The sequence below is a fragment of the Artemia sp. Qi Xiang Cuo genome, chromosome 18, assembly GCF_049724085.1.
Source record: "Artemia sp. Qi Xiang Cuo chromosome 18, ASM4972408v1, whole genome shotgun sequence".
NCBI lineage: Eukaryota > Metazoa > Arthropoda > Branchiopoda > Anostraca > Artemiidae > Artemia > Artemia sp. Qi Xiang Cuo.
Window position 1 is genome coordinate 1,918,489 of NC_142811.1, and position 25,073 is coordinate 1,943,561.

The following is a 25,073-nucleotide window of genomic DNA, read 5'->3' on the forward strand; positions in this document are numbered from 1 at the left end:
ACTAGGACAAATGGATTTCTGAGAAATTGATTACATAATCGGTAGAACCCTATCAGAAGGTCATGACGGGAATTCATTTATGGGCATAGAATGACATAATCGACTAAGACAAGTAAGTTACTTTCTTAATGTCCCTCCTAAATCCATTTTCCAACTTGAAGTACTTATCTTTTTCACTCACAACTATACTTTACATCTTTTATGATACCTCAACACCAAGAAATACTTTTCAAAGACCATTTCAGAGTAAGTTACTTTCTTAATGTCCCTCCTAAACCCATTTTGCAACTTGAAGTACTTATCTTTTTCACCCACAACTATACTTTACAGCTTTTTGGGTGTCCCAACACCAAGAAATACTTTTCAAAGACCATTTCAGAGCAAGTTACTTTCTTAATGTCCCTCCTAAACCCATTTTCCAACTTGAAATACTTATCTTTTTCATCCACAACTATACTCTGCAACTTTTTGGATACCTCAACACCAAGAAATACCTTTCAAAGACCATTTCAGAGCAAGTTACATTCTTAGTGCCCCTTCTAAACTCGTTTTTCAACTTGAAGTACTTATCTTTTTCGCTCACAACTATACTTTAAAGCTTTTAGGATACCTCAACACCAAGAAATACTTTTCAAAGATCATTTCAGAGCAAGTTACTTTCTTAATGTTCCTCCTAAACCCATTTTCCTACTTGAAGTACTTATCTTTTTCACCCACAACTATACTTTACAGCTTTTTGGGTATCCCAACACCAAGAAATACCTTTCAAAGACCATTTCAGAGCAAGTTACTTTCTTAATGTCACTTCTAAACCCATTTTCCAACTTGAAGTACTTATCTTATTCACACACAACTATACTTTACAGCTTTTTGAGTGTCCCAACACCAAGAAATACCTTTCAAATACCATTTCAGAGCAAGTTACTTTCTTAATATCCCTCCTAAACCCATTTTCCAACTTGAATTACTTATCTTTTTCACCCACAACTATACTTTACAGCTTCTTGGTTACCTCAACACCAAGAAATACCTTTCAAAGACCATTTCAGAGCAAGTTACTTTCTTAATGTTCCTCCTAAACCCATTTTCCAACTTGAAGTACTTATCGTTTTCACCCACAACTATACTTTACAGCTTTTGGATACCTCAACACCAAGAAATACTTTTCAAAGACCATTTCAGAGCAAGTTACTTTCTTAATCTCTTAAACCCATTTTCCAACTTGAAGTACTTATCTTTTTCACCCACAACTATACTTTAGAGCTTTTTGAGTGTCCCAACACCAAGAAATACTTTTCAAAGACCATTTCAGAGCAAGTTACTTTCTCAATGTTCATCCTAAACCCATTATCCAACTTGTAGTACTTATCTTTTTCACCCACAACTATATTTTGCAGCTTTTTGGATACCTCAACACCAAGAACTACCTTTCAAAAGACATTTCAGAGCAAGTTACTTTCTTAATGTCCCTCTTAAACCCATTTTCCAACTTGAAGTACATATCTTTTTCACCCACAATTATACTTTACAGCTTTTTGGATACGTCATCACCAAGAAACACCTTTCAAAGACCATTTCAGAACATGTTACTTTCTTAATATCCCTCCTAAACCCATTTTTAAACTTGAAGTACTTATCTTTTTCACCCACAACTATACTTTACAGCTTTTTGAGTGTCCCAACACCAAGAAATACTTTTCAAAGATCATTTCAGAGCACGTTACTTTCTTAATGTTCCTCCTAAACCCATTTTCCAACTTGAAGTACTTATCTTTTTCACCCACAACTATACTTTACAGCTTCTTGGATACCTCAACACCAAGAAATACCTTTCAAAGACCATTTCAGAGCAAGTTACTTTCTTAATGTTCCTCTTAAACCCATTTTCCAACTTGAAGTACTTATATTTTCACCCACAACTATACTTTACAGCTTTTTGAGTGTCCCAACACCAAGAAATACTTTTCAAAGACCATTTTAGAGCAAGTTACTTTCTTAATTTCCCTCCTAAACCCATTTTCCAACTTGTAGTACTTATCTTTTTCACCCACAACTATACTTTACAGCTTTTTGGATACCTCAACACCAAGAAATACATTTCAAAAGTCATTTCGGAGCAAGTTACTTTCTGAATATCCCTCTTAAACCCATTTTCCAACTTGAAGTACTTATCTTTTTCATCCAGAACTATACTTTACAGCTTTTTGGATACCTCAACACCAAGAAATACCTTTCAAAGACCATTTCAGAACAAGTTACTTTCTTACTGTCCCTCCTAAACCCATTTTGCAACTTGAAGTAGTTATCTTTTTCACCCACAAGTATACTTTACAGCTTTTTGAGTGTCCCAACACCAAGAAATACTTTTCAAAGATCATTTCAGAGCAAGTTACTTTCTTAATTATCCTCCTAAACCCATTTTCCAACTTGAAGTACTTATATTTTTCACCCCAAACTATACTTTACAGCTTTTTGGATACCTCAACACCAAGAAATACCTTTCAAACACCATTTTAGAGCAACTTACTTTCTTAATGTCCATCCTAAACCCATTTTACAACTTGAAGTAAGTATTTTTTTCATTCACAACTATAAGTTACAGCTTTTCTGATACCACAACACAACTAAATAACCTTCAAATATCTGTTCATAGCATAACACTGTCGTACTGTTTCTCCAACGCACATTTGCATGATTAAAGTTCATATCACGTTCCCCATAGACAATCTTTTACAGCTTTTTGATATCCTCTACGCCAAGAAAATCCTCTAATGGACCATTTCATAGAAAGTTGCATGCTCAATGTATTCTCTAAACCCATTTTCCAAATTGAATTACTTATCTTTTTCACCCATAACTATACTTTACAGCTTTTTGAATGCTCCAACACCGAGCAATACTTTTCAAAGGCATTTCAGAACAAGTTCTTTTCTTAATAGGCTTCTTAAACCAATTTTACAAATTTTAAATTTTTCCATAGTAGATAGAAAAAGCTATATCATAGCTGTGAATATTTTCTCGAAAGATAAGCAGTTCTATTTCAATTTTAAATTTTCTCAATGAAGTGAAGAAAAGTTAAAGTTCTCTTCTGAATTTTCTCAATGAAAAATAAATTAGTTTTTATTCAATTCTATTTTTCCAAATAATATAAAAATTTTCCACTATAGTTCAGATTTTTCTCAAAGGGATGAAAAATTTAAAATACTGTTCCAAATTTTATCAACGAAGTGAAGAAAAGTTCAAGTTCTCTTCTGAACTTTACCAAAGAACACACTTAAATTCTAATTTCTCCAGAGAAAACAAAAATCTTCCACTTCAGTTCTTTATTTCACAAAGACATAAAGAAATTTAAAGTTCAATTCTAATTTTTCGGTGGAAGATAGAAAAAGTAATCCCCAACCCGAAGGAACCCCTCGGTCCCCAAAGGCCCCAGGTCCCCCGGTCCCCACAATGTCCACCAAAGGACCCCGAACCCAAAGGCCCCCCAAGGCCCCCCCCAACACCCCCAAAAGACCAACAAACAAAAATTTCTCTTAGAAATAATATTTTTCATCAATGATAACACTTTTTCTGTTCGAACTAGCAAGTTTTATACCAAAGATACCAAATTTTTTCTTAGAAGTAACATTTTTGATTGTGATAACAACTTTTATGTCAGAAGTAGCAAGTTTTGCTTAACACTAACAAACCTTCTCATCAAAGTTACGATATTTTACCTTAATACTAACAAACTTTTACTGAACACACAAAAATGTCTCTTAGAAATAATATTTTTCATCACTGATAACACTTTTCTGTTCGAACTAGCAAGTTTTCTACCAAAGATACCAAATTTTTTCATAGAAGTAACATTTTTTTATTGTGATAGAAACTTTTCTATCAGAAGTAGCAAGTTTTTCTTAACACTAACAAACATTCTCATCAAAGTATCGATATTTTACTTTAATACTAATATACTTCTACTGAACACACGAAAATTTCTCTTAGAAATACTATTTTTCATCAGTGATAGCACTTTTTCTGTTCGAACTAGCAAGTTTTCTAGCAAAAATACCAAATATGTTCTTAGAAGTAATATTTTTTGATTGTGATAAAAACTTTTATGTCAGAAGTATAAATATTTGCTTAACACTAACAAACCATATCATAAAAGTAACAACATTTTACCTAAATACTAACATACTTTTACTGAACAAACTCAAATTTCTCTTATAAATAATATTTTTCATCAATGATAACACTTTTTCTGTTCGAACTAGCAAGTTTTCTAGCAAAGATACCAAATTTTTTCATAGAAGTAACATTTTTGATTGTGATAACAACTTTTCTGTCAGATGTAGCAAGTTTTGCCTAACACTAACAAACATTCTCATCAAAGTAACGATATTTTACTTTAATACTAACATACTTTTACTGAGCACACACAAATTATTCTTAGAAATAATATTTTTCGTCAATGATAACACTTTTTCTGTTCGAACTAGCAATTTTTCTAGCAAAGATACCAAATTTTTTCTTAGAAGTAACATTTTTTTATTGTGATAACAACTTTTCTGTCGAAAGTAGCAAGTGTTGCTTAACACAAACCTTCTCATCAAAGTAATGATATTTTACCTTAATACTAACATACTTTTACTGAACAAACAAAAATTTCTCTTAGAAATAATATTTTTCATCACTGATAACACGTTTCTGTTCGAACTAGCAAGTTTTCTACCAAAGATACCAAATATTTTCATAGAAGTAACATTTTTTTATCGTGATAAAAACTTTTCTGTCAGAAGTAGCAAGTTTTGCTTAACACAAACAAACATTCTCATCAAAGTAATGATATTTTACCTTAATACTAACATACTTTTACTGAACACACAGAAATTTCTCTTAGAAATAATATTTTTCGACAGTGATAAAACTTTTTCTGTTCGAACTAGCAAGTTTTCTACCAAAGATACCAATTTTTTCGTAGACGTACCATTTTTGATTGTGATAACAACTTTTATGTCAGAAGTAACAAGTTTTGCTTAACACTAACAAACATTCTCATCCAAGTAATGTTATTTTACCTTAATACTAACATACTTTTACTGAACACACACAAATTTCTCTTAGAAATAATATTTTTCGTCAGTGATAACACTTTTTCTGTTCGAACTAGCAAGTTTTCTAGCAAAGATACAAATTTTTTCTTAGAAGTAATATTTTTTGATTGTGATAACAACTTTTCCGTCAGAAGTAGCAAGTTTTGCTTAACACTAACAAACCTTCTCATCAAAGTAACAACATTTTACCCTAATACTAACATACATTTACTGAACAAACAAAAATTTCTCTTAGAAATAATATTTTTCATCACTGATAACACTTTTTCTGTTCGAACTAGCAAGTTTTTTAGCAAAGATACCAAATTTTTTCATAGAAGTAACATTTTTTGATTGTGAGAACAACTTTTCTGTCAGAAATAGCAAGTTTTGATTAACACTAACAAACATTCTCATCAAAGTAACGATATTTTACTTTAATACTAACATACTTTTACTGAACACACACAAATTTTTCTTAGAAATAATATTTTTCGTCAATGATAACACTTTTTCTGTTCTAACTAGCAAGTTTTCTACCAAAGATACTAAATTTTTTCGTAGAAGTAACATTTTTTGATTGTGATAACAACTTTTCTCTCAGAAGTAGCAAGTTTTGCTTAACACTAACAATCCGTCTCATCAAAGTAATGATATTTTACCCTAATACTAACATACTTTTACTGAACAGACAAAAATTTCTCTTAGAAATAATATTTTTCGTCAGTTATAACACTTTTTCTATTCGAACTGGCAAGTTTTCTACCAAAGATACCAAATTTGTTCTTATAAATAACATTTTTGATTGTAATAACAACTTTTCTGTCAGAAGTAGCAAGTTTTTCTAAACACTAACAAACATTCTCATCAAAGTAATGATATTTTACCTTAATACTAACATACTTTTACTGAACACGCACAAATTTCTCTTAGAAATAATATTTTTCGTCAGTGATAACACTTTTTCTGTTCGAACTAGCAAATTTTTCTACCAAAGATACCAAATTTTTTCGTAGAAGTAACATTTTTTGATTGTGATAACAACTTTTCTGTCAGAAGTAGCAAGTTTTGCTTAACACTAACAAACCTTCTCATCAAAGTAACAACATTTTACCCAAATACTAACATACTTTTACTGAACAAACAAAAATTTCTCTTAGAAATAATATTTTTCATCAATGATAACACTTTTTCTGTTCGAACTAGCAAATTTTCTAGCAAAGATACCAAATTTTTTCATAGAAGTAACATTTTTGATTGTGATAACAACTTTTCTGTCAGAAGTAGCAAGTTTTGCTTAACACTAACAAACATTCTCATCAAAGGAACGATATTTTACTTTAATACTAACATACTTTTACTGAGCACACACAAATTATTCTTAGAAATAATATTTTTCGTCAATGATAACACTTTTTCTGTTCGAACTAGCAATTTTTCTAGCAAAGATACCAAATTTTTTCTTAGAAGTAACATTTTTTTATTGTGATAACAACTTTTCTGTCGAAAGTAGCAAGTGTTGCTTAACACAAACCTTCTCATCAAAGTAATGATATTTTACCTTAATACTAACATACTTTTACTGAAAAAACAAAAATTTCTCTTAGAAATAATATTTTTCATCACTGATAACACGTTTCTGTTCGAACTAGCAAGTTTTCTACCAAAGATACCAAATATTTTCATAGAAGTAACATTTTTTTATCGTGATAAAAACTTTTCTGTCAGAAGTAGCAAGTTTTGCTTAACACAAACAAACATTCTCATCAAAGTAATGATATTTTACCTTAATACTAACATACTTTTACTGAACACAAAAAAATTTCTCTTAGAAATAATATTTTTCGTCAGTGATAACACTTTTTCTGTTCGAACTAGCAAGTTTTCTACCAAAGATACCAAATTTTTTCGTAGACGTAACATTTGTTGTTGTGATTACAACTCTTCTGTCTGAAGGAGCAAGTTTTGCCTAACACTAACAAACATTCTCATCCAAGTAATGTTATTTTACCTTAATACTTACATACTTTACTGAACCCACAAAAATTTCTCTTAGAAACAATATTTTTCGTCAGTGATAACACTTTTTCTGTTCGAACAAGCAAATTTTCTAGCAAAGATACAAATTTTTTCTTAGAAGTAATATTTTTTTATTGTGATAACAACTTTTCCGTCAGAAGTAGCAAGTTTTGCTTAACACTAACAAACCTTCTCATCAAAGTAACAACATTTTACCCTAATACTAACAACCTTTTACTGAACAAACAAAAATTTCTCTTAGAAATAATATTTTTCATCACTGATAACACTTTTTCTGTTTGAACTAGCAAGTTTTCTAGCAAAGATACCAAATTTTTTCATTGAAGTAACATTTTTTGATTGTGAGAACAACTTTTCTGTCAGAAATAGCAAGTTTTGATTAACACTAACAAACATTCTCATCAAAGTAACGATATTTTACTTTAATACTAACATACTTTTACTGAACACACACAAATTTTTCTTAGAAATAATATTTTTCGTCAATGATAACACTTTTTCTGTTCTAACTAGCAAGTTTTCTACCAAAGATACTAAATTTTTTCGTAGAAGTAACATTTTTTGATTGTGATAACAACTTTTCTCTCAGAAGTAGCAAGTTTTGCTTAACACTAACAATCCGTCTCATCAAAGTAATGATATTTTACCCTAATACTAACATACTTTTACTGAACAGACAAAAATTTCTCTTAGAAATAATATTTTTCGTCAGTTATAACACTTTTTCTATTCGAACTGGCAAGTTTTCTACCAAAGATACCAAATTTGTTCTTATAAATAACATTTTTGATTGTAATAGCAACTTTTCTGTCAGAAGTAGCAAGTTTTTCTTAACACTAACAAACCTTCTCATTAAAGTAATGATATTTTACCTTAATACTAACAAACTTTTACTGAACACACACACATTTCTCTTAGAAATTATATTTTTCGTCAGTGATAACACTTTTTATGTTCGAACTAGCAAATTTCTATCAAAGATACCAAATTTTTTCGTAGAAGTAACATTTTTTTATTGTGATATCAACTTTTCTGTCAGAAGTAACAAGTTTTGCTTAACACTAACAAACCTTCTCATCAAAGTAACGACATTTTACCTTAATATTAACATACTTTTACTGAACACGCACACAAAGTTCTCTTAGAAATAATATTTTTCATTTCTATGTCTGAATCTATTTGCTTACATGTCTGGGTTGGTGTTTGGTTAGGTTAGGTTATGTTAGCTAAGTTAGGTTGGGTTAGCTAAGTTAGGTTAGGTTAGCTGGTAAACATTTCTCCATGTTTAAGTTAGGTTAGGTTAGGTTAACTTATCATGAGCACTCATGATAAGCTAACCTAGCCTAACTAAAGCATGGTACCAAGTCGACATGGGTTAGGTTAGGTTAAGTTAGTTTAGGTTAGGTTAGGTTAGCCTACGTACGCGCGCGTACGTAGGCTAACCTAACCTAACTTAACCTAACATAACCTATCTTGATCTAACCAAACCTAACCATACTCGCCGGAAAATCCACCCATGTCGACTTGGTACCATGCTTTAGTTAGGCTAGGTTAGCTTACCATGAGAGCTCATGATAAGTTAACCTAACCTAACTTAAACATGGAGAAATGTTTACTGGCTAACCTAACCTAACTTAGCTAACCCAACCTAACTTAGCTAACCTAACCTAACCAAACACCAACCCAGAAATGTAAGCAAATAGATTCAGACATAGAAATGAAAAATATTATTTCTAAGAGAACTTTGTGTGCGTGTTCAGTAAAAGTATGTTAGTATTAAGGTAAAATGTCGTTACTTTGATGAGAATGTTTGTTAGTGTTAAGCAAAACTTAATACTTCTGACAGAAAATTTGTTATCACAGTAAAAAAATGTTACTTCAACGAAAAAATTTGGTATCTTTGGTTGAAAACTTGCTAGTTCGAACAGAAAGAGTGTTATCACTGACGAAAAATATTATTTCTAAGAGAAATTTGTGTGTGCTCAGTAAAAGTATGTTAGTATTAAGGTAAAATATCATTACTTTGATGAGAATGTTTGTTAGTGTTAAGAAAAACTTGCTACTTCTGACAGAAAAGTTGCTATTACAATCAAAAATGTTATTTCTAAGAACAAATTTGGTATCTTTGGTAGAAAACTTGCTAGTTCGAATAGAAAAAGTGTTATAACTGACGAAAAATATCATTTCTAAGAGAAATTTTTGTTTGTTCTGTAAAAGTATGTTAGTATTAGGGTAAAATATCATTACTTTGATGAGAAGGATTGTTAGTGTTAAGCAAAACTTTCTACTTTTGACAGAAAAGTTGTTATTACAATAAAAAAATTTTACGTCTATGAAAAAATTTGATATCATTGGTTGAAACTTTGCTAGTTCGAACAGAAAAAGTGTTATCATTAATGAAAAATATTATTTCTAATAGAAATTTGTGTGTGTACAGTAAAAGTATGTTAGTATTAAGGTAAAATATCATTACTTTGATGAGAATGTTTGTTAGTGTTAAGAAAAACTTGCTACTTCTGACAGAAAAGTTGCTATTACAATCAAAAATGTTATTTCTAAGAACAAATTTGGTATCTTTGGTAGAAAACTTGCTAGTTCGAATAGAAAAAGTGTTATAACTGAAGAAAAATATTATTTCTAAGAGAAATTTTTGTTTGTTCAGTAAAAGTATGTTAGTATTAGGGTAAAATATCATTACTTTGATGAGAAGGATTGTTAGTGTTAAGCAAAACTTGCTACTTCTGACAGAAAAGTTGTTATCACAATCAAAGAATGTTACTTCTACGAAAAAATTTAGTATCTTTGGTAGAAAACTTGCTAGTTCGAACAGAAAAAGTGTTATCATTGACAAAAAATATTATTTCTAAGAAAAATTTGTGTGTGTTCAGTAAAAGTATGTTAGTATTAAAGTAAAATATCGTTACTTTGATGAGAATGTTTGTTAGTGTTAAGCAAAACTTGCTACTTCTGACAGAAAAGTTGTTATCACAATCAAAAAATGTTACTTCTATGAAAATATTTGGTATCTTTGCTAGAAAACTTGCTAGTTCGAACAGAAAAAGTGTTATCAGTGATGAAAAATACTATTTCTAAGAGAAATTTTTGTTTGTTCAGTAAAAGTATGTTAGTATTAGGGTAAAATGTTGTTAATTTGATGAGAAGGTTTGTTAGTGTTAAGCAAAACTTGCTACTTCTTACGGAAAAGTTGTTATCACAATAAAAAAATATTACTTCTAAGAAACAATTTGGTATCTTTGCTAGAAAACTTGCTAGTTCGAACAGAAAAAGTGTTATCACTGACGAAAAATATTATTTCGAAGAGAAATTTGTGTGTGTTCAGTAAAAGTATGTTAGTATTAAGGTAAAATAACATTACTTTGATGAGAATGTTTGTTAGTGTTAAGCAAAACTTGCTACTTCTGACAGAAAAGTTGTTATCACAATCAAAAATGGTACGTCTACGAAAAAATTTGGTATCTTTGGTAGAAAACTTGCTAGTTCGAACAGAAAAAGTGTTATCACTGTCGAAAAATATTATTTCTAAGAGAAATTTCTGTGTGTTCAGTAAAAGTATGTTAGTATTAAGGTAAAATATCATTACTTTGATGAGAATGTTTGTTAGTGTTAAGCAAAACTTGCTACTTCTGACAGAAAAGTTGTTATCACGATCAAAAAATGTAACTTCTATGAAAATATTTGGTATCTTTGGTAGAAAACTTGCTAGTTCGAACAGAAACGTGTTATCAGTGATGAAAAATATTATTTCTAAGAGAAATTTTTGTTTGTTCAGTAAAAGTATGTTAGTATTAAGGTAAAATATCATTACTTTGATGAGAAGGTTTGTTTGTGTTAAGCAAAACTTGCTACTTTTGACAGAAAAGTTGTTATCACAATCAAAAAATGTTACTTCTAAGAAAAAATTTGGTATCTTTGCTAGAAAACTTGCTAGTTCGAACAGAAAAAGTGTTATCATTGACGAAAAATATTATTTCTAAGAATAATTTGTGTGTGTTCAGTAAAAGTATGTTAGTATTAAAGTAAAATATCGTCACTTTGATGAGAATGTTTGTTAGTGTTAAGCAAAACTTGCTACTTCTGACAGAAAAGTTGTTATCACAATCAAAAATGTTACTTCTATGAAAAAATTTGGTATCTTTGCTAGAAAACTTGCTAGTTCGAACAGAAAAGTGTTATCATTGATGAAAAATATTATTTCTAAGAGAAATTTTAGTTTGTTCAGTAAAAGTATGTTAGTATTAAGGTAAAATATCATTACTTTGATGAGAAGGTTTGTTAGTGTTAAGCAAAACTTGCTACTTCTGACAGAAAAGTTGTTATCACAATAAAAATGTTACTTCTAAGAAAAAATTTGGTATCTTTGGTAAAATACTTGCTAGTTCGAACAGAAAAAGTGTTATCTTTGATGAAAATATTATTTCTAAGAGAAATTTTTGTTTGTTGGTCTTTTGGGTGTGTTGGGGGGGGCCTTTGGGGGCCTTTTGGTTCGGTGTCCTTTGGTGGGCATTGTGGGGACCGGGGGGCCTGGGGCCTTTGGGGACCGAGGGGTTCCTTCGGGTTGGGGATTACTTTTTCTATCTTTCATCGAAGAATTAGAATTGAACATTAAATTTTTTTATGTCTTTGTGAAATAAAGAACTGAAGTGGAAGATTTTTGTTTTCTCTGGAGAAATTAGAATTGAAGTGTGTTCTTTGGTAAAGTTCAGAGGAGAGCTTGAACTTTTCTTCACTTCGTTGAGAAAATTTGGAACAGTATTTTAAATTTTTCAACCCTTTGAGAAAAATCTGAACTAAAGTGGAAAATTTTTATATTATTTGGAAAAATAGAATTGAATAAAAACTAATTTCTTTTTCATTGAGAAAATTCAGAAGAGAACTTGAACTTTTCTTCACTTCGTTGAGAAAATTTGGAACTGTATTTTAAATTTTTCATCCCTTTGAGAAAAATCTGAACTAAAGTGGAAAATTTTTATATTATTTGGAAAAATAGAATTGAATAAAAACTAATGTCTTTTTCATTGAGAAAATTCAGAAGAGAAGTTGAACTTTTCTTCACTTCATTGAGAAAATTTAAAATTGAAATAGAACTGCTTATCAATCGAGAAAATATTCACAGCTATGATATAGCTTTTTCTATCTACTATGGAAAAATTTAGAATTTGTAAAATTGGTTTAAGAAGCATATTAAGAAAAGAACTTGTTCTGAAATGCCTTTGAAAAGTATTACTTGGTGTTGGAGTATTCAAAAAGCTGTAAAGTATAGTTATGGGTGAAAAAGATAAGTACTTCAAGTTGGAAAATGGGTTTAGGAGGGATATTAAGAAAGTAACTTGCTCTGAAACTGTTTTTGAAAAGTATTTCATGGTAATGATGTATCAAAAAATTTGTAATTTATATTTGTGGGTGAAAAATTTAAGTTACACGAGTTGAAAAAGGAACTTAGTGGTGACATAAGAACTTTAATCGATAAGAAATGGTATTTGAAAGGTTTTTATATTTTAATATTTATACAAAAATACGTAATGAATTTATTAGGGTGAAAAAAAAAAGTACTTCATTATTTAAAATTGGTTTAGAAGGGACATTAAGAAAGTAACTTGGTCTGAAATGGTCATTGAAAAGTATTTCTTGGTGTTCAGTTATCCAAAAAGCAGTAGTGTTTAGTTGTTGCTGAAAAAGATCACTAGGTCATTTTTGTAATTGGTTTGAGGAACGTCATTTAGTATGTAATGTGCTCTGAAATGATATTTGAATAGAATTTCTTGGTTTTGAGGTATCCAAAAAGCTTTAAATTATAGTTTTGGGTGAAAAAAAATAAGTACTTCAAGTTAGAAAATGGGTTTAGGAGGGACATTAAGAAAGTAACTTGCTCTGAAATGATCTTGGAAAAGTATTTCTTGGTGTTGGGACACTCAAAAAGCTGTAAAGTATAGTTGTGGGTGAAAAAGATAAGTACTTCAAGTTGCAAAATGGGTTTAGGAGGGACATTAAGAAAGTAATTTGCTCTGAAATGGTCTTTGAAAGGTATTTCTTGGTGTTGGGGTATCCAAAAAGCTGTAAAGTATAGTTGTGGATGAAAAAGATAAGTACTTCAAGTTGGAAAATGGGTTTAAGAGGGACATTCAGAAAGTAACTTGCTCTGAAATGCCTTTTGAAAGGTATTTCTTGGTGTTGAGGTATCCAAAAAGCTTTAAAGTATAGTTCTGGGTGAAAAAGATAAGTACTACAAGTTGGAAAATGGGTTTAGGAGGGACATTAAGAAAGTAACTTGCTCTGAAATGGTCTTTGAAAAGTATTTCTTTGTGTTGGGACACTCAAAAAGCTTTAAAGTATAGTTGTGGGTTAAAAAGATAAGTACTTCAAGTTGTAAAATGGGTTTAGGAGGGACATTAAGAAAGTAACTTGCTCTGAAATGGTCTTTGAAAGGTATTTCTTGGTGTTGAGGTAAGCAAGAAGCTGTAAAGTATAGTTGTGAGTGAAAAAGATAAGTACTTCAAGTTAGAGAATGGGTTTAGGAGGAACATTAAGAAAGTAACTTGCTCTGAAATGATCTTTGAAAAGAATTTCTTGGTGTTGGGACACTCAAAAAGCTGTAAAGTATAGTTGTGGGTGAAAAAAATAAGTACTTCAAGTTGCAAAATGGGTTTAGGAGGGACATTAAGAAAGTAACATGTTTTGAAATGGTCTTTGAAAGGTATTTCTTGGTGTTGAGGGATGAAAACAGCTAAAAAGTATAATTGTGGGTGAAAAAGATAAGTACTTCAAGCTGGAAAATGGGTTTAAGAGGGAAATTAAGAAAGTAACTTGCTCTGAAATGAATTTTGAAAGTTATTTCTTGGTGTTGAGGTATCCAAAAAGCTGTAAAGTATAGTTGTTGGTGAAAAAGATAAGTACTTCAAGTTGGAAAATGGGTTTAGGAGGGACATTAAGAAAGTAACTTGCTCTGAAATGGTCTTTGAAAGGTATTTCTTGGTGTTGGGACACCCAAAAAGCTGTAAAGTATAGTTGTGGGTGAAAAAGATAAGTACTTCAAGTTGCAAAATGGGTTTAGGAGGGACATTAAGAAAGTAACTTGCTCTGAAATGATCTTTGAAAAGTATTTCTTGGTGTTGAGGTATCCTAAAAGCTGTAAAGTATAGTTTTGAGCGAAAAAGATAAGTACTTCAAGTTGCAAAATGGGTTTAGGAGGGACATTAAGAAAGTAACTTGCTCTGAAATGGTCTTTGAAAGGTATTTCTTGGTGTTGAGGTATCCAAAAAGTTGTAAAGTATAGTTGTGGGTGAAAAAGATAAGTACTTCAAGTTGCAAAATGGGTTTAGGAGGAACATTAAGAAAGTAACTTGCTCTGAAATGGTCTTTGAAAAGTATTTCTTGGTATTGTGACATTCAAAAAGCTGTAAAGTATAGTTGTGGGTGAAAAAGATAAGTACTTCAAGTTGGAAAATGGGTTTAGGAGGGACATTAAGAAAGTAACTTGCTCTGAAATGGTCTTTGAAAAGTATTTCTTGGTGTTGAGGTATCCTAAAAGCTGTAAAGTATAGTAGTGTGTGAAAAAGATAAGTACTTCATGTTGGAAAATGGGTTTAGGAGGGACATTAAGAAAGTAACTGGCTTGTCTTAGTCGATTTTGTCATTCTATGCCCATAAATGAATTCCCGTCATGACCTTCTGATAGGGTTCTACCGATTATGTAATCAATTTCTCAGAAATCCATTTGTCCTAGTTGATTACGTCATTCTATGCCCATAAATAGATTCCCGTTATGACCTTCTGATAGGGTTCTACCAATTATGTAATCAATTTCTCAGAAATCCATTTGTCCTAGTTGGTTACGTCATTCTATGCCCATAAATGAATTCCCGTCATGACCTTCTGATAGGTTTCTACCGATTATGTAATCAATTTCTCAGAAATCCATTTGTCCTAGTTGATTACGTCATTCTATGCCCATAAATGGATTCCTGTTATGACCTTCTGATAGGGTTCTACCGATTATGTAATCAATTTCTCAGAAATCCATTTGTCCTAGTTGATTACTTCATTCTATGCCCATAAATGGATTCCCGTCACGAGCTCCTTATAGGGTTCTACCGATTATGTAATAAATTTCTCGGGAATTCTCTCCCTTCGATTACGCAATCAATATATCTCTTCCCCTTAGAAACATCAAATTAATTCCCCTTTCGTGAATCAATAATTCCCCTTAGAAACAACAAATTAATTCCCCTTTCTTGAATCAATAATTCCCCTTAGAAACAACAAATTAATTCCCATTTCGTGACATATCAATCAATCTTGACATCACCTGTCAGACGTTATTAAACTTTGCCTGGAAACAATTTGATTAATGATTGACAGTACCTGTCAGACATTATTAAACTTTGCCTGGAAACAATTCGATTAATTACTGACAGCACAGGTGTTCCAAATTCCCAATCGCTTTAATTAACCACGTGTTCTCCCTAATGACTCTATGCACATGGCCAAAACAATAACAACAACAAATAGTGTTTCCTATTTCTGGACACCTTGACATTCACTGAGAGCGTGCACTTACAACAACAACAACAACAACGACCTTGACATTCGCTGAGAGCGTGCACTTACAACAACAACAACAACATCGACCTTGGTAATTTAGGTCATTGACCCCATTAACCACGTGTTCTCCCTAGGGACTCTATGCCCAAATTTGGTGTTAAAAAAAGTTGTAGGTGGCAGCAGGGGTGCGTGACACGAGTAGCACCTCCCTTTCTACTAAAGAGCGAGGTATTAACTAGGGGGCAAACCCAATCATATACGTAATATTTTCTGTTCGTTTTAAGTTTTGATGTTGCTCCTTACTTTCAGTTGAAAAATTGTTGTTTTTTTAATTTAATTTCTGATCTTTTTTTTAATAATGCTGGGAAATCCGGCGGCCCCTTCATAGCAATGTCCCTTCTCCAATGAGAACTTCTTCCACGGAAAGATCCTCCCACATAGCCCCCGACCAACCCCCCCACTACCAGATAAAATCCCCCCCCCCTCAAAACGTCTGTATACTTCCCAATAACCAATACTATATGTTAACATTGGGTAAAGTTCATAAGTTTCAGCCCTCCCCCCGGGGACTTTGGGGGATTAAGTCATCCTAAAAGACATAGATATCATATTTTCGACTATACTGAACAAAATAGCTATCTCAAAATTTTGATCGGGTGACTTTGGAAAAAAAAATGAGCGTTGGAGGTGGCCTAGTTACCCTCCATTTTTTTGGTCACTTAAAAAGGGCACTAGAACTTTTAATATCCGTTCCAATGAGCCCTCCCACGATATTCTACGACCACTGGGTCGATATCATCACCCCTGGGAGAAAAAAAAACAAAAAAAAAACAAAAAACAAATAAAAACGCATCCGTAATCTTTCTTCTGGCAAAAAATACAAAATTCAACATTTTTGCAGATAGGAGCTTGAAACCTCTGCAGTATGGTTCTCTGATACCCTGAATCTGATGGTATGATGTTCATAAAGGTTCTATAGCTTTTAGGGGGTCTTTCTCCTTTTGTTCGAAAATCAGCCAGTTTCTCAGGCTCGTAGCTTTTGATGGGTAGGACTAAACTTGATGAAACTTGTAAATTTTAAAATCAGCATTAAAATGTGATTCTTTTAATGTATTTGTTGGTATAAAAATCCCGTTTTTTAGAGTTTCGGTTACTATTGAGCCGGGTCGCTCCTTACTTACAGTTTGTTACCACGAACTGTTTGAAAGTGGTGAATTCAAAGAATCTCAGGAACCGCAAGGGCGTAAAGTTGAAACTTCCAGGGAATGTAGGGGAGATTATGAACCACGTCAAAATACATTAGGTCTATAAAGATTGTCAAATTGGTACATCCGCAATATCCCAGGAATGGTTTCTTAACTTAATGTTAAAACTTTTGAATGTTAAGGAGGAGGTTCAACTAAATCCACAGACACCACGGCCATCCAGGCTGTTGTAAGGGCGCATCTGCAATATATCCGGAACTGGTACGGCTATCAATTTGAAACTTTTGGGGAGTACCGAGGAAGATATTGATTTTAATCAAAAGACACTATGTGCATCCATGTTGTCAAAAGGGGTTATTTGCAATATTTTAAAAACAGTGAAGGGTATTAAGATAATACTTTCAGAGATCGCTGATAGGAATAATGAATTAAGCCAATAGGTTCTTTGTGCATCAACGTTATCAAAAGGGCGTATCTGCCATATCGCAGGAATGGTTAAGGACATAAAATAGAAACGTCCTGGGAATGTTGAGGAGGATGATGAACCAACTTATTAGATGGTGCATCTAGGTTGTCTAAAGTGTGTATCTGTAAAATCTCAGGAATAGCTAAGTTCTGACTTTTAGGGAATGTTTAGGGGGACGTTGAACTGAATCAAAAGACAAAATATAAAACCAGGTTGCCAAAATTACGCATCAGCAATGTTTCCGGCAAGGATAAGGGTATTCAATCGAAACTTCAGGCAATGTTAAAGGGAACACTGAATAAAAAAGAGACAACAAGAGCGTCCAGGTTGTCAAAAGGTTTTTTTTGCGATATCTTAGGAACGGTTGAGCGTACTAAAATAGAAATTTCTAGAAATTTGAGAAGCTGCTGAACCAAATCTAAAGAAACTGTGTTCATTATGGTTATATAAAAGATGTATTTACATTTTTTCAGGGATGGCTAAGGTGATTAAGTTAAAACTATTAGAAAATGTTGAGGGGGATATTGATGTAAACCTAAATTCAGCATGTCTATCAAGGTTGTGAAATGGGCGCATCTATCAGCTAAATCTCTCGAACCGGTAACTGTATTAATTTGAAACTTTAAGAGAAGCTTGAGGGGAATGTTTGAACTAAATCAAAAGACTTTATATGCAATTGTGCACCATACTGTCATAAGGCCATATCTGCAATATTTCAAGAACAGCTAATCAATCATATTCAGTTATAACTTTTAGGGAATGTTTAGAGGGATATTGAGCTGAATCAAAAGATGTTAACTGCAACCAGGTTTTCATTAAGGCATATAAGCAATATAACGGCTATTGCTGTCAAGTTAAGAATTTCAGGGAATGTTGAGGGGGCTTTTGAACTAAATCTAAAGACACTTTGTAAATCTAGGTTTTCAAAAGAATATATCTACAATTTCTCAGGAACGGCTAAGGGTATCAAGTCATAATTCCTTAAACGGCTAAGAGTATCAAGTCATAAATCTCAGCTAATACTGGGAGGGATTTTCGGAGGGATTTAGAGATATTTTGTTCATTCATTTCATGCGCATCCAGGTTGTTAAAAAGCGTATCTGCAATATCTCTGGAACGGGCAAGGATAAGTTGAAACCTTCAAAAAAGGTTGAGGGGGATTTTTCGACCAAATCAAAATTCCCTATGTGCATCCAGATTGTTATAAGGTCATATTTACAAGATCTCAGAAGCAGCTAAGGGTATTAGGTTATAATTTTCAGGAAATTTCGAGATGGATGTTGAGCTGAATCAAAAGACACTAAGTCTAGCCAAGTTTCCATTAGGGCTTATTTGCAAAATCTTATAAAGCGGGATTGAGAAAGATTAAGTTTATATAATGCTTCAGCAATAAAATAGGGAGAAATGCAATACGAAATTAACTTACATTTTCACAGTTTTCATTTTTATGATCAATCAATCAATCAATCAATTTATTCAATCAATAAACTTAACAAAATACACTAATTGATTTGATTTTATTTGATGAATGTTCATCAAATAAATCGGGGTTCATCAAATAAATCAAATGAATGTTCATCAAATCTATAAACAGGACTATTAGAAAGTGAAAAGATGAGTGGCAATTCCAATGATTAAGTTTGACAACATATCTTAAGAGATGTTGACAAGTTTAACAGACATATATAAGACAACATATCTTAAGATAAGTTTGACAACATATCTATAAACGGGACTATTAGAAAGTGAAAAGATGAGTGGCAATTCCAATGATTAAGTTTGACAACATATCTTAAGATATGTTGACAAGTTTAACAGACATATATAAGACAACATATCTTAAGATAAGTTTGACAACATATCTATAAACGGGACTATTAGAAAGTGAAAAGATGAGTGGCAAATCCAATGATTAAGTTTGACAACATATCTTAAGATATGTTGACAAGTTTAACAGACATATATAAGACAACATATCTTAAGATAAGTTTGACAACATATCTATAAACGGGACTATTAGAAAGTGAAAAGATGAGTGGCAATTCCAATGATTAAGTTTGACAACATATCTTAAGATATGTTGACAAGTTTAACAGACATATATAAGACAACATATCTTAAGATAAGTTTGACAACATATCTATAAACGGGACTATTAGAAAGTGAAAAGATGAGTGGCAAATCCAATGATTAAGTTTGACAACATATCTTAAGAGATGTTGACAAGTTTAACAGACATATATAAGACAACATATCTTAAGATAAGTTTGACAACATATCTATAAACGGGACTATTAGAAAGTGAAAAGATGAGTGGCAATTCCAATGATTAAGTTTGACAACATATCTTAAGATATGTTGACAAGTTTAACAGACATATATAAGACAACATATCTTAAGATAAGTTTGACAACATATCTATAAACGGGACTATTAGAAAGTGAAAAGATGAGTGGCAATTCCAATGATTAAGTTTGACAACATATCTAGTGCTGATTCATAGTTTTTACAATCATTATCTCAATAATTTTGGAAGAGAATTCCGTCATTACCTAAAGATTACAGTTGAATCAACGTAATTTGCCTCCCCTTAAGTAACCTTAGCTTGATATTAATGATGGAGCTATGTAGAGTTGTTAAAGGGGGGAGGGTGCAAGTAAACTGAAATGGATGTATTAACCATATAAGAAATTTTTTTATAATAGTGAAGTTAGAAATCTTTTTCTTGTTTATTGCAAACTTTCTTCATTGTAAATCATTCATATATTGGTCTCTACAGGTGGTGAAGGGGGATGGTTGATCTCTTGAGCATCAGGATTGTTTCAATAAACTATATACCCTATGAAAACTGGAAAGACCTTTAAATTTAGTTTTTTTGGAATTTCTGGAAATATGCAAATCTTAAATTTTTTTTATAAGAATCTTAATATTTTAATAAGACAAAAATATACGAAATGAATGATTTTAACAATTGTAAAACACCGTGATTGGCAATATTGAATATCCTGAGCTTCCACCATGTGCAATCTGTGGCAACATTTTACAGTTTTTTTTTTTGGAAAAAAAATCTGTAGTCTACACCCCCCCCCCCTGTTCAAGTCCCATTAACTAAAATAGTAACAGATATCCAAGTAAAGTTCAGCACTTCCTCAATATAGATTGCTCAGAAGTTGCACACCAAACCAATCGTCCGTACAAAGTACATCTTCTGCATGGTGCTAACGCATCAACCATTGGAAAAAAGTATGTTTTTAGCAAAAAACACACTTCTAGCACATCCGGTGAATGTTGATTTTTTTTCTAAACCAATATATTAATACCATCTATGTTGAAAACTATTACTTTTTACGGTATTTTTTCATGATGTCATATCTAATTCTGTTATTCATAATTTAACGAAAAAATTAAGTTCAGTAACACCAACAACGTCCGATTAATTGGGATTTAGATAGTCAACTCTGAAATAAAAAGTACAAAGTTGACCGCTTTTTTCCCACGATAATCAACTATAAGTTCTGCAAGATTTGTCACTTTGTGGTTATAGTCAATTTAATTTGCCATCTTTGTCTAAAATAACAATTAAATTACGGTTTTATTTAACCTTCATCGTCAATTGTTTTCTTATGATTCAGCATTTAAGCTTCACCAAAGCAAATAGCGACGAAGACCACACTGCCTTTCCATCATAAATAAATAAGTAGAACAACAGGGAAATTTTTATACAAGACAGTGGAACGCAAATTTAAATGAATATTTCGACTCTATATCCAAGGGCCGTCCTTAGCAAAACCGACGAAGAGAATAAAACACTAAGAAAGAAACTTATATTGAAATTCAATCATTAAAACTGTTTAAAAAGTTTTAAATCAGCCCTAATATCATTACTTCAAGGAGTCCTGGTTGAACTTCCTTGAAGTAATGATATTAGGGCTGTTTTAAAACTTTTTTAAACAGTTTTAATGATTGAATTTTAATGTAAGTTTCTTTTATAGTGTTTTTATTCTCTTCGTCTGTTTTGCTGAGGACGGCCCTTGGATATAGGGTCGAAATACTGTCTTGTATAAAAAAAAATTTCCCTGTTGTTCTACTTATTTGTTTATGCTTCACCAAAGTGAAGCTAAGATTTCACGGCAAGGGTAGACCTAACCAGAATCTAAATGACTATGATTAAAGTGAAGTAAGCCTAACTTTTTGGAAATCACTTTTTCTTTTAGTTTACCAAAAGGCCCTTTAGGCGATAGCCAGCTTCAACTAGGGGAACTTGGAGACCTCGGGTTTCTTCCTTTGGCTATTTAAAAAAAGTATAATATTGGTTGGTTATACATAATATTTAGCTTTTAATGGTTAGAAAAAGGACATTTTTTTTGTGTTTTTATGGAGATATACCCAGAAATAAGGTTTTGAATTAAAATAATTATGGTTTGACTAAACCATCTAAGAAATATGTACCATTGTACAGCATATTTATTTACAGGCCTAGGAGCCTTTGGGAGATTAGCACAATGTATTTTCTTGTATGATTAATTGATTATGAATAAATATTATCTTATCTTATGTGCACAGGAAACTTAGAAAATTTATAACCTCTATAGACATAGTATTGCCATCTAAGTTTTAATTGCCCCAAATGGGACTAAGGCAATCTTTGGTCCGAATTTAGAAAGACAAACTTGCTCGCAACTGAAAATTATTTATCAATAAATGATAATAAAAAACACCAAAGTGGAAAACATATCGTCCGCGGTTAGGTTGGAGGATGTCATACAGAAAGGTTTAAGGGGAATGGGAACTTCCTGGGAAGATAAAAAGAGGGAAGCTATGAATAAATTGGGACGGAGGAGGAGTGTGTCTAGCTGTGCTGGCCTCAGGCAGCTTGGTACTGCGGTGAGTTGTTAGTAGTAGTAGTAGTAATATTATAGTTGCGCTGAAATACTAATTGGCTGGTGAGAGGTACAATATTTTACATTTGCAACCAACAATATACTGACCTTTTGAGCAAGTATCTCTTAACTCCAGCACTCTGGGCACATAACGATGTCAAATAGATCCCCTCGTGATTCAGCTGCGGTAGCGATTGTGCCGCACCGTATAATTTTGGAACAATTTCACCCCCCATAAGAAGAACTGAACTGTCAAGGTGAGGTGGGAGAGTTTTCCAAGGCCAGCTTCGCATGGAAAGACCGTCATCACCTAAAAATACATAAGTTTTGAAAGACCTTCAAAAATGAGATGCACTCTAAATGATCGTAAATAATTATAAACTTGTGTCCGCAAGTCTTGGGGCTAAGGAGTCTTTAATAAACAAAAAAAAAAATCTGGGCTGGGTTGGGGCTCCTTGAAGATAGAGTACCCAAAGGGGTCACAAAAATTCGATTACTTATAATTTAAGCTTTGACGCATAATCTCAAGAATAATATCAACACCCATTAGAACAGTGATTCCAGCGTGGGGTATAGGTCACATCGGTGGGCCAGGGCAATATTTTGGTGGGTCATAGGCAGGACGTGCACCCCTTGTCCGGCTATACTTTAGAGCCTTGTTTTTGAAAAATAATTCATGTAAATGACGCCACACTAAAATGTACTTAAAGAGCAAAAAAGATACGCGATAGTATTGCAATGCCGTTATATATTGTATTAAATGTGTTGTATTAGGACAATATTTTTCATTAGTGTAAAACAAGTCTAGAGGGCTACCCCAAAATTTTTTTTTTTTTTCATTAAGGGTGGGTCAGATTTACCGGCACCATTTCAAAACGATCAGAAATTAAAAAAGAAAAACATGTTTTTTCAACTGAAAGTAAGGAGTAACATTAAAACTCAAAACCAACAGAAATTATTCCGGGTTGCCTCCCTCCTCTATACCCTGCTTTTTACGTTAAAGCTTTTAGCACTTTTAAAAAAACTTCCTATTCTAATTAAAAGGCCTTTGTGTTTCAGGAGTCGTTCTTAAGAAAAAGTTGAAGCAAACAGTTAAACTTTAGCGTAAGGAGCATGGTATTGAGGAGGGAGTAATCCCTTCAGATGCGGAATAATTTCTGTTTGTTTTGAGTTTTATTGTTGCTTCTTACTTTCATTTGAAAAAACTTGTTTTTTTTATTTAATATCTGATTGTTTATCAAATAATGCCGGTAAATCTGACTCATCCTCCAGGAAAAATTCCCTCACCTCATTGGAAACTACTCCTTGTAAATTTCCTCCCACATAAAATGCACCACGCTTAAAATTTCCTCCGTACAATTTCATCCATGCTGAAAATCCCCGTCCCCCATGAAGGTTCTTGCGCGCGATTCAGTCTTAAGGAGAAAATTCTCCTTAGTATACTATCATATGAAAAAGACTTTAGTTTCGTATCGTTTTACTGATCACTCCGGAAATCTCCTCTTCTCTGAATTTTTTTTTCCTGGGAATCCAAACACGATGAAGATAGCCCCCGGGTAATTCCCTTGGAGCATCTTTAAATGCAAAGTTGAGTTGACAAAGAGAAAGTAAGACAAATGAAAAGAATTTCGGAGAGGAATTATGTCTAATTCCCCCAGTGTAAAATTTCCCAAGGAAAGTTCACCCTCGGAAAATTCATCCCCCTCCCCTCGAAAAATTCATTCCCCTCCCGACTCTGTACACTTACCAATAACAAATACTATGCATAAACAAAGAGGAAATTTCATGACTTATTAACCTTTCGCCAGGGGCTGTGGAGGGTCATGTTATCCTCTAAGACAGCAGCCGTCAACCTGTGGTCCACGGACCATTGGTGGTCCATGAAAATGTTTTGGTGTTCCACTAAGAAAAGAGACCATTAATAAATAATGTACCTTTTTTGTATTTCATGGACATAAAAAAAAACTTAAGGAAACTTATCATAGATTTAAAAATTTAAAGTTGTGTTTATTATTATACAGCTTTACTGCAACTGAAAAGGCTAAAAAAATGACCGGTTTTTTTTACACATTTAGTGAGATCTGCTGCTTGCTTCATAGTTTATTCATTGAGTTTCCTCTCTTTGTTCTGTGTCATGGCTGGCCAGTTCGGCTTAAGATGTTTCATCTATGAAAGTATGCATTAGTAGTAACCGTACAATGAATTGAAAGTTTACATACATATCTATGACTTAGGCGTAAGTTTGAATGTATACTTTCAATGCATTGGACGGTTACCAGGGTCATTTGCCTATTACAATGAACTCTACATGAGTTGATAGACATGTTTTCTATTATGACACTCATTTTTGGAGGACAGCCAGAGAGAGAGAGCGACGGTCACACTAACTACTTGATTAGTAGTTGGATTCGGATATAAGGAGTAATTTTCATTGTATTTCATATTAGTAAGAGAATTGAATTCAATGAGAATAGTTTATTTGAGAGGATATTAGTGGAGAAAAAATGAGTGGTGCATTTACACTATTGGAGATTAATGATGGAACCGACAGCAGCAGCAGCAACGATATACGAGTACCTAATGTAGCTGTGGAAATAGTTTTTTTTTTATGTTAAATCCGTGGTCATTCATCTGTAAGTTGATTAGTAGGTTTTTTTTTTTAAAAACTTGGCTATTCGTTTCATGGGTTTCATTAATAGAACGAGTAATGCATTTGAAAAGGGTAATTAATTCTTTAGTTTACGAGATTTGAGAATTTTTTTCGAAAAGATATTTGCGTAGACGCTTACAAGGGACATTGCTAGAAAGTATTCAATAGCTTAATTGAAAAGTAACGATAGAATAA

At 32.4% G+C, this 25,073-nt stretch overlaps 1 protein-coding gene across 1 annotated transcript in view; it reads right to left on the minus strand.

The window, feature by feature from the left end:
* Positions 1-22,534, minus strand: part of LOC148941113 (uncharacterized) — a 63,934-nt gene extending 41,400 nt beyond the window's left edge. Inside the window, exon 1 of the mRNA XM_089103898.1 lies at positions 22,337-22,534. Coding sequence (XP_088960024.1) covers positions 22,337-22,521 — 185 coding nt within the window. The 5' untranslated portion in view covers positions 22,522-22,534. The remainder of the gene's footprint in view (positions 1-22,336) is intronic.
* Positions 22,535-25,073: the final 2,539 nt, after the last annotated feature.